The sequence below is a fragment of the Carcharhinus amblyrhynchos genome, chromosome 26, assembly GCF_965287045.1.
Source record: "Carcharhinus amblyrhynchos chromosome 26, sCarAmb.v2.hapA, whole genome shotgun sequence".
NCBI lineage: Eukaryota > Metazoa > Chordata > Chondrichthyes > Carcharhiniformes > Carcharhinidae > Carcharhinus > Carcharhinus amblyrhynchos.
The window spans coordinates 25,050,982-25,069,297 of NC_137349.1; the positions used below are offsets into that span (position 1 = coordinate 25,050,982).

At 45.3% G+C, this 18,316-nt stretch overlaps 1 protein-coding gene across 1 annotated transcript in view; it reads left to right on the forward strand.

Annotated features, from left to right (window-relative positions):
- The window catches only part of myo1f (myosin IF), a 157,365-nt gene that overhangs the window by 136,470 nt on the left and 2,579 nt on the right, over positions 1-18,316 (forward strand). Inside the window, exons 21-27 of the mRNA XM_080213177.1 lie at positions 583-752; positions 3,504-3,649; positions 7,473-7,619; positions 10,614-10,762; positions 14,383-14,463; positions 14,929-15,142; positions 16,542-16,699. Coding sequence (XP_080069303.1) covers positions 583-752; positions 3,504-3,649; positions 7,473-7,619; positions 10,614-10,762; positions 14,383-14,463; positions 14,929-15,142; positions 16,542-16,699 — 1,065 coding nt within the window. The remainder of the gene's footprint in view (positions 1-582; positions 753-3,503; positions 3,650-7,472; positions 7,620-10,613; positions 10,763-14,382; positions 14,464-14,928; positions 15,143-16,541; positions 16,700-18,316) is intronic.

Below are 18,316 nucleotides of genomic sequence, written 5' to 3' on the forward strand. Positions count from 1 at the left end.
AATGTATGGGATGGCAGTGATGTCACTGGATTAGCAATCCAGTAACTCAGGTTCTGGGGACATGGACTCAAATCTCACCATCATAACTGGTGAAGTTTAGATTCAATTTTTTTTAAACTTCTGGGATTTGAAGTAATGGTGACCGCAAAACTATCATTGATTGTTGTAAAAACCTATCTAGTTCATTGGTGACCAGTAGGGAAGGAAATCGGCCAACCTTACCTGGTCTGGCCTACCTATGACTCCAGACACACAGCAATGTGGTTGACTGCTAAATGTCCTCTAAAATGGCCCAGCAAGCCACTCAGTTTAAGGGCTATTACTGATGGGCAATAAATATTAGCTTTACCAGTGATGCCTGCATTGCTTGAATGAATACATTTTTAAAAATGAGCAATCTGCATATTTTACAAAAATCCCAACATTTATTAATTCCTGTTCCACTTCCAAGACATACACTTCTTCACCATTCCTCTGCAAAATGCAATGCTTCACGCTATTCCGTATTAAACTGCACCTGTTCACTCTGCAACCTGTCTATGTCCTCTTGTCATGTATCCTAATTCTGGTTGTTCACTCCAGCCTCCAGCATACTTTACAACTTCAAAGAGAGAAGAAGGAACAGCATTAACCGAAACTTTGTTGGTGACTACCTTGGCATTGAAGACCGACCGGAGCTACGGCAGTTCCTTGGGAAGCGGGAGAGGATAGATTTTGCAGACTCTGTCACTAAGTTTGACCGAAGATTTAAGGTAAGGGTTGACAATTGTATCTTTAGCAAATGGAAATGAGAAAGGTCCAAATTCCATTTTTCTTTTGTTATTGCCTCATCCTCCTCATCTCCATCCCTCCACACTGAGAGACCAGATTGTTCTCCATGGAAAGCACCAATGTTTCCCAAAATAAATACTCATGCCAATGCCAAACTATGATCTCAAAAAATGGTTCATGATAGTAAAAATATCGAGCTTTAGTGAATATTACTATGGAATGTTATTCGGAATTAGACTTGTTTGTAATAATTAATTTTTAATCCAACTGTATTACCTCAAGGAGTCACATGATTGTCTGGACTGGGGTTCTTTAAAAGAATATCTCCAGTGTCACACTTGTAGTTTACAATATCACGTCCTCTCTTTGATGCAATACTATTTGCAATATTAAGGCTATATACATCAAGGCAGGTCTTTTTCTGTTTGGTGTACTGTCAGTGCTCCAAGGAGAAGGGAAAGGAGAACAGGGTGATTATGCTAAATCTTCACCTTCTTTACATCACCAACACCAATACCCTGGGGCCACCATTGACCAGAATCCAGATAGGACCTGCCATTTAAATGTTGTGACTACAGAGCAGGTCATAGGTTGGGAATTATGCAGCAAGTAGCTCACTTCTGGACTCCCCAAAGCCTGTCTACCAGCTAGAAGGCACAAGTCATTTGGGTGATGGAACACCCTCAATTTGTCTGAGTGCAGCTCCAACAACACTCAAGAGGCTTGACACCATTCAAAGCAAAGCAGCCCGCTTGATTTGCGTCCTGTCCACCACCTTAAACATTGACAGAACAGCATGGTATCTACAAAAATACAAAGCAACTAGCCAAAGTTAGTTTGACAGTACCTTCCAAACCCGTGATGCCTACCACCCAAAAGGACAAGGTAGCAGATGCATGGGAACAACACTGGCTTCAAGTTCCATTCCAAGTCACCCATTAGCCTGACTTGGAAATACATCGCCATTCCTTCACCGTTGCTGGATCAAAAACCTAAAGTTCCCTGCTTAGCAGCACTGTGGGTGTACCTACACCAAATGGACTGCAGCGACTCAAGAAGGCAGCTCACCATCAGCTTCTCAAGGTAATTAGGTACAAAAAATAAATGCTGGCCTAGCCAGCAATGCTCACATCTCAAGAACAGATGCCTTGCAGAGCAAGGGTTAAATGCTTGCACCTTGAACAGGCACGAGTATGGGGCAGCCAAAAGAATGAGGTGAAAATCTCTTAATGGTGCTTTTGATTTATATTTTCCTATTGGTTCACTAAATAAGTGTCCATTTGGAGTAGGAGCCAGAAGAATCAGACCTTTTGGCCTCATGTTAACCCTGCTCAGACTAGAGGATCTAGGTCTGGTTTGGCTGCCACACACAGACCAGCTAGATTTCCTCCTATGGAGCTGGTAGGACAACAGGTGCTGAAGGTCGCCTGGTTGCTGGTCTGGGAAAGCAGTGGGTAGACCCTGAAACTGAAGCCTATTATTCTTCATGCTGACAGTGGCAACTGGAACTTTGGCCTGGTTTGCAGACACAAGCCCTTGCGAGGGAGCAGCCTCCAGTAATGGTACACTGGCCCAATTAATACGAGCTAATCCTCCAAATTTACCCAGATCCAGATAGAGTCAGGACCCCACTTACCCTGCAGCCTTATAAAAGTGAACAAGATCTGCAAAATGTCATGATCTTTTCTTATTTATACCACACAAACTGTGTTACATGTTTCACGTGGCATCTGGCAGATTTTAATTCTGATTGTCCTGGAGGGTGGAAACATTGGCGGAAACATTTCTCGCCCTTCCAATCCCACCAATGGTGCCCCACCATCACCCAACAACCCCCCCCCCCCCGCCTTACCCACCGCTCATTGTGGATTCTCCATCAGCCAAGCGTGCAAACAGCAGGAAAACCTGTTGACAGCAACAGGACTAAAAGGTCCCGCTGCCATCCAGTGACAGGCCTCTGCAATATGTGCTGTGGGGGAAAGGTGGAAAATTCAGGTTGGATTCACATCCATGATTCCACGTACAATCAGGAGGGAACAGGTGCTGCTGGTGATGCCAAACGGCGGAAATTTCAGGTAGTGAAGCCTGGGATGCTTTACTGCCAAGCTGCACTTATTTTCCCCCTCGCCTCAGCGGGAGTTACTGGCAATCCCTCCGAGATAAGTCTGGAAACTTTGGGACAACATGAAAGGAACAGTAAGCTAGTGGGACAGGCCTTGTTCTGATGGCTGTGGTTAGGGGAACTGAAGTTCCCTTGGCAGCAAAGGAGAGGAAAATGAGCCCTCCAACACTTATTTTCTTCTTTCTTTCTTTCTACTTTCTCTTCCAGCAGTAACTCATGTAGCAAAGAGAAAAAAACCCATTTAAAGCAAATAGAATAGTGCCGGTGTTGAAGAAGCGTACTGAAGAATCTGACTTGAATATGTTAAACATTTATCCTGTAGTGCAATTGATTAGTTATTAGTTATAGAACTTACTTATAGTTGTTTGGAAATCTAAATCACCCGTATAACCCTATAATAGTACATGTTATCAACCTTGAACGTTCAATTATATTCAATGTGAGATCTTGTAGAGTGGCAGTAGGCAAACAGCTAACAGAGCCACCCTACCAATCTTTCTAGCATTGTCCTGTACATTGCATCCACCCAGTTATTTCTTATATCACCGCAGTATTCACCATTGCATTTCTGCATGAAGTAACAAGTCGTGTATCATATCCAATTTTTCAGAGTATAAAACGCGACCTTATACTATCCTCGAAGTACATTTATCTAATTGGGCGAGAAAAGATTAAAAAGGGGCCGGAAAAGGGTCAAATCAAGGAGGTCCTTAAAAGAAAGGTTGAAATTCAGAACATTACTGCTGTTTCTATGAGGTACAGTGATCTTGTTTTTGTGGTTCTATGTTTTGCGTTGCTATCTAAGAACTCTGGCAAACGTCCCAGAAAGCATTACCTGCATATTTCATCTTGCACAGCCTTGGGCAAGCCTCACTCCTGAGACTCTTGATTGCTTTACTTGCAAAGAGTAGCTCAGGTGGTTTCCTGTTATCACCCTTATGGTTGCTATCATGAGAATATTTTGCCCTTTGTCTATTCGGACTGCATTTATTGCCCATTCTTAATTGCCCTTGAACTGAGTGCAAAGCCATTTCCGAGGGCATTTCAGAATCAACCACATTGCTGTGGCTTTGGAGTCACACGTAAGCCAGACCAAATAAGGATGGCAGATTTCCTTCCCTAAAGGACATTCATGAACCTGATGGACTTTTACGACAATGGTTTCATGGTTATCTTTCTTTTATTGAATTCAAATTTCACCATCTGCCATGGTGGGATTCGAACCCAGGTCCCCAGAGCATTACACTGAGTGTCTGGATTACTAATCCAGTGACAATACTACCACATCGCTGCCTCCCCTTGGTGAATTGCAACCAAGGGAACCCAGTTGATGGGAAAGACATATCATCAATGGCTGATTTAATATCATTGTTCTTGCACAATTGCACACATTCAAAGTTTACCCCATTGTGCTTCCCTGCCAGTGTATGTTGTGGAATCATCTCTGTCCCTCTCTCTCAATCATTCCACAGACTGATGGTGTTTAAGCCAGACATGTGTCTGTTTCTGTAGCAAATTATTTCTGGCATAGGTTGCTAGTCTGTTGCAAGGGGCATATCATTTCAAAGGCATTACACCATATCAAGCATAGCCACACTCAGACACACTGACACTCACATACTGACCCTCATACACTGACACACTAAGGGCAATTTAGCATGGCCAATCCACCTTGCCAACACGTCTTTCAGACTGTGGAAGGAAACCAGGGACCTGCAGGAAACCCACGCAGACATGAGGAGAATGTGCAAACTCCACAGAGACAGAGCCCAGGCTGGAATCGAACCCAGGTCCCTGCGCTGTGAGGCAGCAGTGCTAACCACTGTGCCATCGCCATAAGCTTCCGCCATACAAAAATGTCACATTAATTGCCGTCACAAGAAATTAGAGTTTATCAAAATCAGTTTCTGGCCGTGCTCTTCTTTTACTGATGACATTGAGGATGAAATCATATAGGTTTCCACTATCCAGCGAGAATGGACCCTCTCCATGTCTGGGCCTGAACTGCAAAGGTTAGGAACTCCTGGCTTCCCACCTGTGGGCACATCAGTTTTTTTTAGTTTGATAACATTATTAACACTACCATGTCAGCTAAGAAGATAGTATATTTAAATTAATAACACAGGCGCAATTCCTGTTTTTATCTACTGGAGGACTTACAAAAAAAATGTCAAAATAGACTTCCTCCTAAAATTAGTTTGAGATGAAGGTGTCACAATCTGTGCATTTTTTCAACTGCTCCTGAAACAGAGCGATGATGCTGGTTACATTCCATCCTGTGATAGTCTGGCTCCGGCACACTGTGGCTCCAATGTAATGGTGTGGGTATGCCGGCGTTGGACTGGCGTAAACACAGTGAAAAGTCTGACAACACCAGGTTTTAGTCCAACCTATTTATTTGATAATATACTCACAAGCTTTCGGGGTTAGCCCCTTCGTCAGGTGAATGGAGAGTTCTGGCCTCAGACAGAGCATATAAAGCACAGACAGTTTAGAGATTACTGATTAGAATGCGAATCCTTACACCTAACCTGCTGTTCAAGACCTGAAGTGGCTGATAATGTGAGTGGAAGGAGCACTGATCACAGTTTAAAGAGATGTGTATTGTCTCCAGACAGTACAGTAAGTGAGGTTTTGCAAACCCAAGCAAGTCACGGGGGTTACAGATAGTGCGACATGAACCCAAGATCCCTGTTGAGACCGTCCTCATGTGTGCGGAACTTGGCTATCAGTCTCTGCTCAGCGACTCTGCGCTGTCGTGTGTCGTGAAAGCCGCCTTGGAGAATGCTTACCCGAAGGTCAGAGGCTGAATGCCTGTGACCACTGAAGTGTTCGCCAACAGGAAGGGAGCAGTCTTGCCTGGTGACTGTCGAGCGATGTTCATTCATCTGTTGTCGTAGCGTCTGCATGGTCTCCCCAATGTACCATGCTTCGGGACATCCTTTCTTGCAACGTATCAGGTAGACAATGTTGGCCGAGTTGCAAGAGTATTTACCATGTACCTGGTGGATGGTATTCTCACGTGTGATGATGGTATCCATGTCGATGATCCGGCATGTCTTGCAGAGGTTGCTGTGGCAGGGTTGTGTGGTATTGTGGTCACTGTTCTCCTGAAGGCTGGGTAGTTTGCTGCGAACAATGGTCTGTTTGAGGTTGTGTGGTTGTCTGAAAGCAAGAAGTGGGGGTGTGGGGATAGCCCAGGAGAACAGTGACCACAATACCACACAACCCTGCCACGGCAACCTCTGCAAGACATGCCGGATCATCGACATGGATACCATCATCACACGTGAGAATACCATCCACCAGGTACATGGTAAATACTCTTGCAACTCGGCCAACATTGTCTACCTGATACGTTGCAAGAAAGGATGTCCCGAAGCATGGTACATTGGGGAGACCATGCAGATGCTACGACAACAGATGAATGAACATCGCTCGACAGTCACCAGGCAAGACTGTTCCCTTCCTGTTGGCGAACACTTCAGTGGTCACGGGCATTCAGCCTCTGACCTTCGGGTAAGCATTCTCCAAGGCGGCTTTCACGACACACGACAGCGCAGAGTCGCTGAGCAGAGACTGATAGCCAAGTTCCGCACACATGAGGACGGTCTCAACAGGGATCTTGGGTTCATGTCGCACTATCTGTAACCCCCGTGACTTGCTTGGGTTTGCAAAACCTCACTTACTGTACTGTCTGGAGACAATACACATCTCTTTAAACTGTGATCAGTGCTCCTTCCACTCACATTATCAGCCACTTCAGGTCTTGAACAGCAGGTTAGGTGTAAGGATTCGCATTCTAATCAGTAATCTCTAAACTGTCTGTGCTTTATATGCTCTGTCTGAGGCCAGAACTCTCCATTCACCTGACGAAGGGGCTAACCCCGAAAGCTTGTGAGTATATTATCAAATAAATAGGTTGGACTAAAACCTGGTGTTGTCAGACTTTTCACTGTGCTCGCTCCAATGTAATGCAGAGCTCCTTTCACAGACCTCTGGCAATGGCCCCGAGTCCAGATTGTAAACCAATCTCTGTCCCACCAATGCACAGACCGTTCAATGTGAACTCCTTTAACCAGGCTAACAAATCCTTGTGTAATTACCAAATCGGAATGAAGTTTTACTTTAGACCCAAACAAGCCTCAGAATAGATGGACCAAATAAAATGTCAGTTTTAGGAATCTCAGAAATAATAAAGCTCCCAACTCATCTAGTTTGTTTAAATAGATCATTGGACATTGTTTAATGTCCTTTAGGGAAGGAAATCTGCCATCCTTACCTGGTCTGGCCTACATGTGACTCCAGATCCACAGCAATGCGGTTGATTCTCAACTACCCTCTGAAAGGGCCTAACAAGGCACTCAGTTTCAAGGGCAACTGGGGATGGGCAATAAATGCTGACCCAACCAATGATGCCCACATTCCATGAATGAATAAAAAAATTCTTCTGGTTTGTGACCGATTGTTAATTAGTATTTCAGACCCATCAGTTTCTCATATCACATGAAAGCAGTGACAGATGCAGTTTAGAGCGATTATAAATGAAATTCTGTTTGTCTTCTGGTTTATATTTCAGCACCAGGCAAGATGATTTTGTTGTCCTGCATGAAGCAGAGTATGACAGTGTCCTGGAGTCCATCTTCAAAACCGAATTTGTTAGTCTCCTGTGCAAACGAACTGAGGAGTTAACACGTCAGAAATTACGACTCAATTTTGGTGACACGTAAGAAAGCACCTTGTTTATTTTTCCTTCTTTACTCTAGTGATCAAATAATTCAGGCTACAAATGACTGTGAAAATAGGATATGAGATCACCTTATCTGCTTTGATAATAAATATCAAATTACAATAACTCTTGAACTTTGGATTGCTACTGTTGTACACGTTTAACAGTTAGAGCGATATGGTGGCACAGTTGTTAGCACTGTTGCCTCACAGTGCCAGGGATCCGGGTTTCAATTCCGGCTACGAGTCACTGTCTGTGTGGAGTTTGCACATTCTCCCTGTGTCTGCGTGGGCTTCTTCTGAGTGCTCCAGTTTCCTCCCACAGTCCAAAGATGTGCAGGTTAGGTTGATTGGCCATGATGAATTGGCCCTAGTGTCAGAGAGATTAGCAGGGTAAATGTGTGGAGTTATGGGAATAGGGCCTGGGTGGAATTGTTGTCGGTGCAGAGTTGATGGGCCAAATGGCCTCCTTCTGCACTATTGGGATCCTATGGGACACAGCGAGAGAGGCGGACCGTGGAGAGGTCCGCTGAGCACGAGCAGGATTTTCCGATTTTGGGGCAAGCAAGGCCACCGATAGAGTCCTCGAAATATACAGCATGGAAACAGGCCCTTCGGCCCAACTCATCCATGCCGACCAGGTTTCCTAAACTGAACTGGTCCCATTTGTTTGCGATTGGCCCATATCCCTCTAAACCTTTCCTCATCCATGTTCCTGTCCAAAAGTCCTTTAAATGTTGTAATTGTACCCACCACTACCACCTCTTCTGGCAGCTCACTCCATATATATGCAACACCCTCTGTGTGAAAAGTTGCCCCTCAGGTCTCCTTTAACTCTTTTCCCTCTCATCTTAAACTTATGCCCTCTAGTATTGAACTCCCCTATCCTGGGGAAACACTATTCACCTTATCTATGCCCCGCTCATGATTTTATAAACCTCTATAAGGTCACCCCTCATCCTCCTACACTCCAGGGAAAATAGACCCAGCCTATCCAGCCTCTCCTTATAATGTGGGGTGGCATAGTGGCACAGTGGTTAGCACAGCAGCCAGGAACCTAGGTTTGATTCCTGGCTTGGGTCACTGTCTGTGCGGAGTTTGCACATACTCCCTGTGTCTGCACATCCTCCAGGTGCTCCGATTTCCTCCCACAATCCAAAAATGTGCTGGTTAGGTGCATTGGCTATGCTAAATTCTCCCTCAGTGTACCTGAACAGGCGCCGGAGTGTGGCAACTAGGGGATTTTCACAGTAACTTCATTGCAGCGTGCTTGTGACTAATAAGTAAACTTTTAACTTACTTTAATTAAAGCCTTCCAGTCTTGGTAATATCCTATTACAGTAACAGGTGAGTTTTATGTTCTGTTAAAGCAGTGAACATAAATCATTTATAACCGTAATAAAATAAATGTAAGTTTATATTTTCTACCAGGCATCATGTATGAGACAGTCAGCTTTATTCCATGAATGCATTAAACGGTGTGTAAATTCTAAACTAATCTGTAGAAATGTTGATATTAACCTGAAGGTAGCTTCCAAATGGAGGTAAAGGATAGCATTTGTGGATGCAACTTAGAAGTGAACTCAGCAGATCAGAATCTAATCCAAACGGATAGAAATTTTTTTTTTGTAGAATCCAGACAGTGCAGATGGAGGCCATTTGGCCCATTGAGCTGTACAGACCACAATCTGACCCAGGTCCTATTCCCGTAAGCCCACATTTTTACCCTGATAATCCCTCTGACATGACACTAAGGTCAATTCAGCATGGCCAATCAACCTAACCCACACATCTTTGGACTGCAGGAGGAAAGCGGAGCATCCAAAGGAAACCCTCGCAGATTTGGGGAGAATGTGCAACGTTCACACAGACAGTGACCCGAGGTCGGAATTGAACCCAGGACCCTGGCTCTGTGAGGCAGCAGTGCTAACCACTGTGCCACCATGTCATGATTTCTGGGTTTTAGAATCCCAGACTGTGCAACCACATTCCAGAGGTGTGGGTCCCATCTGTATTTAAAGGGGCAATGTACAGAGCTTCACAGTGGATGGAGTACATGGAATCATAGCATGGCTACAGCAGAGGAAGAAGTTCTTTGGCCACTCATGCCTGTGCCAGCCTTTTGCATGAGTAAATCAGCTATTCCCACTCCTTACCCTTTCCTGCAAATTTCTTCACTTCGGATCCTTATCCAATTCCTAACACCCTTCATGTTTTTGGACACAGCTATCAGATCTCATCACAACCTTCTCTTCCCTCATGCAACATCCCGTCCACCCACATAACTGAAGAGCCCCACCCCTGAAGCCACTCTCATAAACCTTTTCCGTAATCTCACTAAAGCCTTCATATTTTTCCGAATGTGAGGTGCCCGGAATTGGACTCTGAGGCCAAACCTGAGTTTAATAAAGGTTCATCATAACTTCCCGGCTCCTGTACTCTGTGCCTGTATTTATAAAACTAGCCAAATCCCTGCCTACCTACTTCCATCACATCCCACAGTAATGTCTTGCAATTAGGACTGCTGTTTCTTTCCCTAGAATCATCATAGAATCCCTACAGTACAGAAGGAGGCCATTTGGCCCATCGAGTTGGTATCGACCACATTCCCACCCAGGCCCTATTCCTGCAACCTCACACATTTATCCTGCTAATCCCCCTGACACTAAGGGGCAATTTAGCATGGCCAATCAACCTAACCGGCACATCTTTGGACTGTGGGAGGAAACCAGAGCAGCCAGAGGAATCCCATGCAGACACGAGGAGAATGTGCAAACTCTACACAGAAAGTCACCCGAAGCAGGAATTGAACCTGGGACCCTGGCGCTGTGAAGCAGCAGTGCTAATCACTGTGCCACCGTGCTGCCCTTAGGTAGTAATCTGTGTGTTTAATCAGTGATGCAAAGCTCATCATTCGAAATGTGGATAGTTCTGAGGAATGATTATTTCCTGCTGCTTTTAATTGTGGTGCTTTGTTTGATTTTGTTAACAGCATACAGTTCAAAATCAAGAAGGAAGGCTGGGGAGGAGGTGGCACTCGGAACCTGATCTTCAGCAGATGCCAAGGGGAGATGGCAGTGGTTAAACCTGCAGGAAAGACACTTAATATCAGTATCGGAGATGGCTTACCCAAGAACTCGAGTAAGTTGATCTGCCTAGTTCCTGATGAAGGACCATTAAAAGAAATTGCTTGCTGTGTCTGCTAAGGTTTCCAAACAGGGTTGAGCATTGATTGTGAGAAAAAGAACTGTTCCAGTCACAGTGGAACTCACTGCCTTGAACAATGAATACAAGGCTTGTGGCGAGTGCTGCAGATATAGGAGCACAATAGGCCAACCAAACACGTTAACTATGCTTTAATGTTTATTCTCATGCTATGAATAATCATTCATCCTATGACATAAAATATTAAATGGTGAATAAATGAATATTGTGCTGCCAAATATCATTCCTTCTCAAGTACTGAGCTTTTATGTTTCAATTCTGCTGTCATCATCACTTCCTCGAAAAACCCATCCTTGATACTCCTTTCTTTGCAAAATTACCATCGCAATTCCAATTTCCCTTTCCCCTCAAAGCCCTTGAATATGCCTTTGTCACTCAAATTCCTGCCCATCTTTTTAACACCACTTCAGTTTGAACCTCTCCAGTCTGTTTCCACCCATGCCATAACGCTTACACTTCCCTTGTCAAAACAATAAAGGACATGCAACGTGACCGGGACAATGGAAAATTATCCTCCACCACTTCCCTACCCCACCCTGCCCTCAACTTGTCTGCACCCTTTGATACAGTTGATGATGGAATCTTCCTCTAACACCTTTCCTCTATTATACAACTGGATGGAACTGCCCTTGTCTGGTTCCATTTCTGTCCATTCTGTTACAGCCAAAGAATCACTTGCAGTGGCTTCTGTTCCCCTCCTGCACAATTACCTTAGAGTCCCCATTGGATCCATCCTTGCCCCCTCCCTGTTTCCCATGTACACACCACCCCTCATCTGAAAATATAGGGTCAGTTTTTGCATCTACTGTAGCTCCATCATGTGCCCACCTCTCTCAACCTCTCTGCTGCCATTAAAATACCATGTTTCTTGTTTAGTAACCAGTACTGAATAAGCTGAAATTTCCTCCAATTAAATACTGGGAAGGCAAGTTGAATGTAATTTTAACTCATTCAAAATGCAGCCACTTATAAAAAGTTAAAATTGGCCCTGTTGTCTCCAGTCGCCCTCACAAACTCCAGCCACTGTCTCCATCCCTCTCTCCATGGCTTCTGTTTGACAGTGAACCAGATCATTCACATCTTTGATGCCCTATTTGACCTGAAATGAACTTCCAACTCCATGTTCACTCCATCACCAATGTTGCATTCTCCCTCCTTCATAACATCACCCATCTCTGCTGAAATCCTCTTTCATGCTTTTGTTACTTCTAGACTCAAAAATTCCAATATTTTCTTGGCTGACCTCCCATCTTGCACCTACTGTAACCTTGACTTCATCCAAAGCCTTCATATCCTAGTTCAAACAAAGCACTGCTCACCCATCACCCCTGTGCTCACTGACCTACATTGATGCCCAATCCAGCAAAGCCTCAATATTAGAATCTCATCCTTGTTTTCAAATTCCACCATGCACTCAGCCCATTCTATATCTATAATCTCCTCCAACCTTAAAACTCTTTGAGACCTCTGCGCTCTCCAATTTTTATTGCTTAATTATTAATGGCTATGCCTTTGGCTGCCTAGGCCTTAAGTTCTATAATTCCCTAGTTAAATCTCATCTCTTTATCTTCTTTTCTGACACTCCTTAAAACCAATCTCATTGACCAATGTTTTGGTCACCTACCTTAAAATCATTGAACACCTACAGTGCAGAAGGAGGCCATTTGGCCAATTGCATCTGCATTGACCCTCCAACGGAGCATCTTACCTCGGACTAACCCCGACCTATCCCTGTAACATCACACATTTACCCTGCTAATCCCCCTAACCTACACATCTTGGGACACTAAGGGTCAATTTATCATGGCCAATCCAGCTAACCAGCATATCTTTATATTGTGGGAGGAAATGGGAGCACCCGGAGAAAATCCACAGGGAGAACATGCAAACCCCACAGACAGTCATCCAAAATTGGAATTGAACCCGGATCCCTGGCATTGTGAGGCAGCAGTGCTATACACGGTGCCACCATCCTGCCCAAGATGACTCAACGTCCGTTTATGAAGCTCAATGTTAATTATTTTATGATAACACTCCTGTGAAGAGTAGTCTAATGGGTTAATAGAATAATTATGAAAATGAGTTATGTGGACCATGATGCAACAATGACATCAGCAGTCATGTGTTAGAGACTTGGGAGAGAGGATGGAACAGTCTATAGTGATAATTAACTTATATATAGACTGGAATTTTACCACTGTTCACACTGGTGGGATTTTCCCATTCCGAATTCTCCAACCTCCCTGCAGCGGGAGCATGGCGTTAATGGGCGGTAAGATCAGGCCTCTAGTGTTAATAAGTTTGAATTAACCATCAGAGTAAAACTCCAGTCTCTCTACATTAGATAAGCCACACATATCAACCATAAGACCAACAACCATGTTTGCAGTACATGAAACATGAAATGCATTGGGGAGTTTTGTTGTATTAAAAGCACAATATCATAGGAATAGAAGTAGGCCATTCAGCCCATCACATCTACTCTGCCATTCAATATGATCATAGCTGATAGAACATTTCAGTGCCTTTTATACCAACGATGCCATTACCCTTGTTTTATGGTATAGCTCTTAAGCAGTACTTTTTGATCAAAGATCAGTTATGTTTGATACTTGTTCTTCTGCGTTTTATATACAATTTTTTTGAGCCCACTCTTTCTCTGCTTCCATCTCATCCTGGGCTGGAGGTGGGAGATGATCACAGGAATCATAAAATTGTTACATTACATTGTTACACCTTCTCCTCATAACCCCTTTCAGATAATAAACCCAAATCCCTCGAATACTTCAACTGAACCTGCCTCCGCCAAACTTTCAGGCAGTACTTTCTAGATCTGCTCACTGTGAGAAAATGTGTCTCCTTGTGTCTCCATTACTTGTTTTGCCACTGATTTTAAACCTGTGCCCTCTCCGTCTCTCTCCTACCATCAAAGTGTGGAGATGCCGGTGTTGGACTGGGGTGCACAAGATGACCTTCCCTCAAAGTGGGAACGCTTTCTCCCTATCCACTCTGCCCCTGACCGCTCACGATTTTGAACACATCTAACAAATCTCTTCGCAACCTTCTCTTTTCCGAGGAAAACAGTCCCTATCTGTCTATCACTGGACGGTACAACGGTTAGCACTGCTGCCTCACAGCTTCAGGAACTTGGATTTGATTCCCGGCTTGGGTCACTGTCTGTGTGGAGTTTGTACATGCTCCTTGTGTCTATATGGGTTTCCTTGAGGTGCTCCAGTTTCCTCCCACTGTCCAAAGATGTGCGGGTTAGGTGCATTGGCCGTGCTAAATTGTCCCGTAGTGTCCCGGGATACATATTTTAGAGGGATTAGCAGGGTAAATATATGGTGATAGGACCTGGGTTGGATTGCTGTCAGTACAGGCTTGATGGGCCGAATGGCCTCCTTCTGCACTGTAGGGTTCTATGATCTGAAACATGCTGAGTGAAATTTTGCGCTGTATAATTATTCCACAGCTGACACCATATTGCACATTCTCTTTGTGAGATACTAACATTTTCATTCTCTCCTTTGTGACAGAGCCAACAAGGAAAGGTGTTGTAGAGAGCAGAGGGGTTCAAAAACATCCTCCAAGTAGAGCTGCCCCCCCACCGCCATCAGGTAACAAGCAGTGAAATGGAATCAATGAGTGTAAATCAATGAGACTGGGCAAATGCAACAGCCCCCTTGACCTCTTCATAGTGGAAATAAGTAGCCAAGTATTTCCTACATTTGTAACAGATGGTAAATTAGTTCTATGCAGCAGTGTTTGTGGTTCTGCTGAACATCCAGCTAACGTTAACAAGCAGCACCACTGCTGAAACTTACCCATGTTCCTAGCAGCTTAGACGAATGTGAGGTTTGCCTATGATCTGCTTGCAGGATCTCAGAACCCATACCTCACCGTGGGCTTGTACAGTTCCGACCTGATTACATTTTACTTGCTGCGTGATTTTAAAATGCTAAGTAGAGTTGCGTAAGACAAGCTTAACAATCGCCCGCTACCTTCAACCTCATACCCCCCGCCCACTACAGCAGAATTTCAAAGGACTGTCTCTCTAACAGTTGCTATTTTTCCTACTAAAGGGCAGTGTCGGAACGGTGCACCAAGATTCCCACAAAACAATCAAATCAAACAGGAACAAACCTACTCCAGACCCATGAAAGGCCCAAGAACGTCTGCAGTCAGCTCCGAAATGCCTTCGCTGCCAAAACAAGGTGCAACCACTAAAGCAAGAAGAACAACAAACAGCAATGCGAACATGGAGTTCATGAAAGTGCCTGATCAAGGAGTTGCGGGGTAGGTGACGAAAAACCCAACATGGCAGTAATTGGTTGCTAAATATGGCAGGAAAATGGGGATGAAGAGCATATCAGCCACGATCGAATGGCGGAGCAGACTCAATGGACCAAATGGCCTAATTCTGCTCTGATATGTTATGACCTTATGATTGGTCCAGCACAGTTAATGTGATGGATGACATTCTCCGGTTGCGTGCGTGCCCCAGGATCTGAAATTCCCACCAGCTCAACGGACCTTTAAATGGTCCACCAAATTTTCCATCTCACCCGCTACGATTCCTGCAGCGGGTGAGATGGAAAGATTTCAGCCCACATGTATCCCCGAATCGGAATGTTGCAGCTTCAATTATACAAACAAAAAATCATGGGAAAGCTCAGCAGGTGGGGACTCCACACCAAAAGGGCTGTCCCTTGAGGCATTTATGGATGGGCAAACATTACTGTTGCTGCCAACATCATCCATATTGCATGACATTGGGTCAAAATCCTGGCACTCCCTTCCTAATAGCCTTGTGGGGGTACCTACTTGGATTACAGCTGTTAAAGGCAACAGCTCACCACCACCTCATCAAGGGTAATTAGGGATGGGTAATAAATGCTGGCCTAGTCTGTAATGCCTACATGCCATGAAATAATAGTCATAGAACAGAATAGTAGAATCTCTACAGTACAGAAGAGGCCATTAGACCCATTGAGTCTGCACCAACTCTCTGACAGAATATCTTACTCAGGCCCTCCCCCCCTCCATCCTATCCGTGTAACTGCACACATTTACTATCTAACCTTCAGACCATGGAACACTAAGAGGCAATTTAGCATGGCCAATCCAATCTTTGGAGTGTGGGAAGAAACTGGAGCACCCAGAGGAAACCCATGCAGACACGAGGAGAATGTGCAAACTCCACACAGTCACCCAAGGCTGGAAATGAACCTGAGTTCCTGGTGCTGTGAGGCAGCAGCGCTAAACACTGCGCCAGCATGCTGCTCGGGATATTTTTAAAAATAATCACAAAATCCCTACAGTGCAGAAAGAGGCCATTTGGCCCATTGAGTCTGTATCAATCCCAACAAGGCCCTATTCCAGTAACCCCACATATTTAGCCTCCTAATCCCCCTGACATTGAGGGGCAATGTAACATGACCAAACCACCTAACCCCACACATCTTTGGACTGTGGGAGGAAACCAGAGCACCCAGAGAAAACCCATGCAGACAGGAGAATGTGCAAACTCCACACAAACAGTGACCTGAGGCCAGAATTGAATCGGGTCCCTGACACTGTGAGGCAGCAGTGCTAACCACTGTGCCACCATGCCGCCCCCAAAAAATGCAGAGAAGCAATTCTTTAGGGTGCATTGAATTGATTGGAATGTCATGTGATTAATGTATATTTGCAGAATGCAAAGAAGAAGAAGTTTATCTCAGAGACCTCTGCCCGGCCGCCCCAATCCACAGACGCAGCGGCCCAAATGTCGGGCACTTTATCAGTACACGGGTCAGGATGTGGACGAAATCAGCTTCAACGTCAACGATGTCATTGATATCATTCTCGAAGGTGAGAGCGTGCGGCCGTTATTGACGGGAATGAATATAAACTTCCTGATCACTGCAGCTGGAAAGCCAAGAGCTGGCCATAGATACAAAGCAGGAGGCAGAAATGATGGCACATCTTTCTTCTCAATGGCCTGTTTCTGCTGCTTGGGAAGGTGAAAAACTCCATTCTTACCTGGCCAGAAGCAGAGCAAGCAACTGCTGCTGTGGCCCAACTCCCTGTTACATTTCCTAATTTTACATTGTTGTCTTCTTCAAAGTGAAAACATTAAAATGCTGCAAGTACCTGAACAGAAAAAAGACAAATTTAGGAACTTCAGTTTGTGTCTTTCACACATTTCAGATTCCCAGAATATGCCATTTCTTCCCTCTTGTTGCAGTATTTGCTGATAGATATTTTTGAATAGCAATGGGAGGATTTCTTTTTAATTTTTTTGCAACTGTTTTAGTCTCTGAGGGCTGGGTTTTGTGCAGCCCGCTGGGGGAGAGGGGTGGGGGGAGGGTGGTATCTATGGCAACCAGGCCCACTTAATGGTTGGGGAGGCCCCCCTGACAGTCTCACAGGAACAGGAAACCCTCCCCGTCGAGGGTGGAGGGAGCTGCTGTGGGAATCTCAGTCACGGGCGGCAGATTGTCAATAAAGATTATCAATGAACCCATTGACACCCATGAACCCCCGAGCCCATCGAAATTTAATGGTGGCTCGGGGATTGAAAGGAGGCCTCATGAAGCTTTTGCGTCCGGTCAAGTTTGGCTTCCTGCGCAGTTGGGAGTGAGGTGGCGCAGGGGGAGGTGAGTGGGGCGGGGTGCGTGCAGGGGGGCAGGGGGGGTGGCTGGGGGGAGTAGCTGGGGGGGGCGTGTTTGTGTTAGGAGGGCGTTGGTGGTGATGGCTCCCTCATGATCGGGCTCTTGGCGCACGATCAGGCCACCTGGCGCTGGGCCTCTGGTCTTTGGAAGTGGCCTGCCTTTGCCTCCAGCATCCTTACCACCACCCTCCCCCCCCCCCGCCTCCCTCCCATGGTCCTCACCCTATGATCCCTATCCTGCTTTCACCCCTGATGACCCAAGGGATCCCACCATGACCCTAGGCCTCAGGTGGGTACGTTGCCACCAGCAGCCGCCCCTCCTGCCGGCACTGCTGGCATGAGAAGCTACCAGCCTCTGAATGGCTGGCAGCTGTCAACAGGCTCAATGGCGGGGGGGCCCTGATGGCAGCCAGTTAAGCAATTAAATGGGATTTGATTCTGCTAGGCCTTCACTACAGAGCTGACAGGGCTTCCAATCAGTAGCATGGCCCTCCCTCGTCCTCGCAAAATCCCAGCTTCAGTGTCCACAACGTATATCCCTCAAATTCCAAACTTCCAAGGGGACCTTTCTCTCATCTATGAACAGCACAACTGTAGCTTAGGCCTAAATCTTCTAGCCCAGTCTGTCAAGTGGGCGAGACGGTAAATATAACGGGCAAGACTAAGGTCTATTGACTTAGGCTAAGAATTTCCTGTCCCTGGGTGGGTGGCAGCGGAAAATCGCACCCTCAGATTCAAACTTGTGATATAAGGTGAATCAATTTACCCATGGAAATAGAAGAAATAAAGAAAAGTAATATAACATATTTACTTAC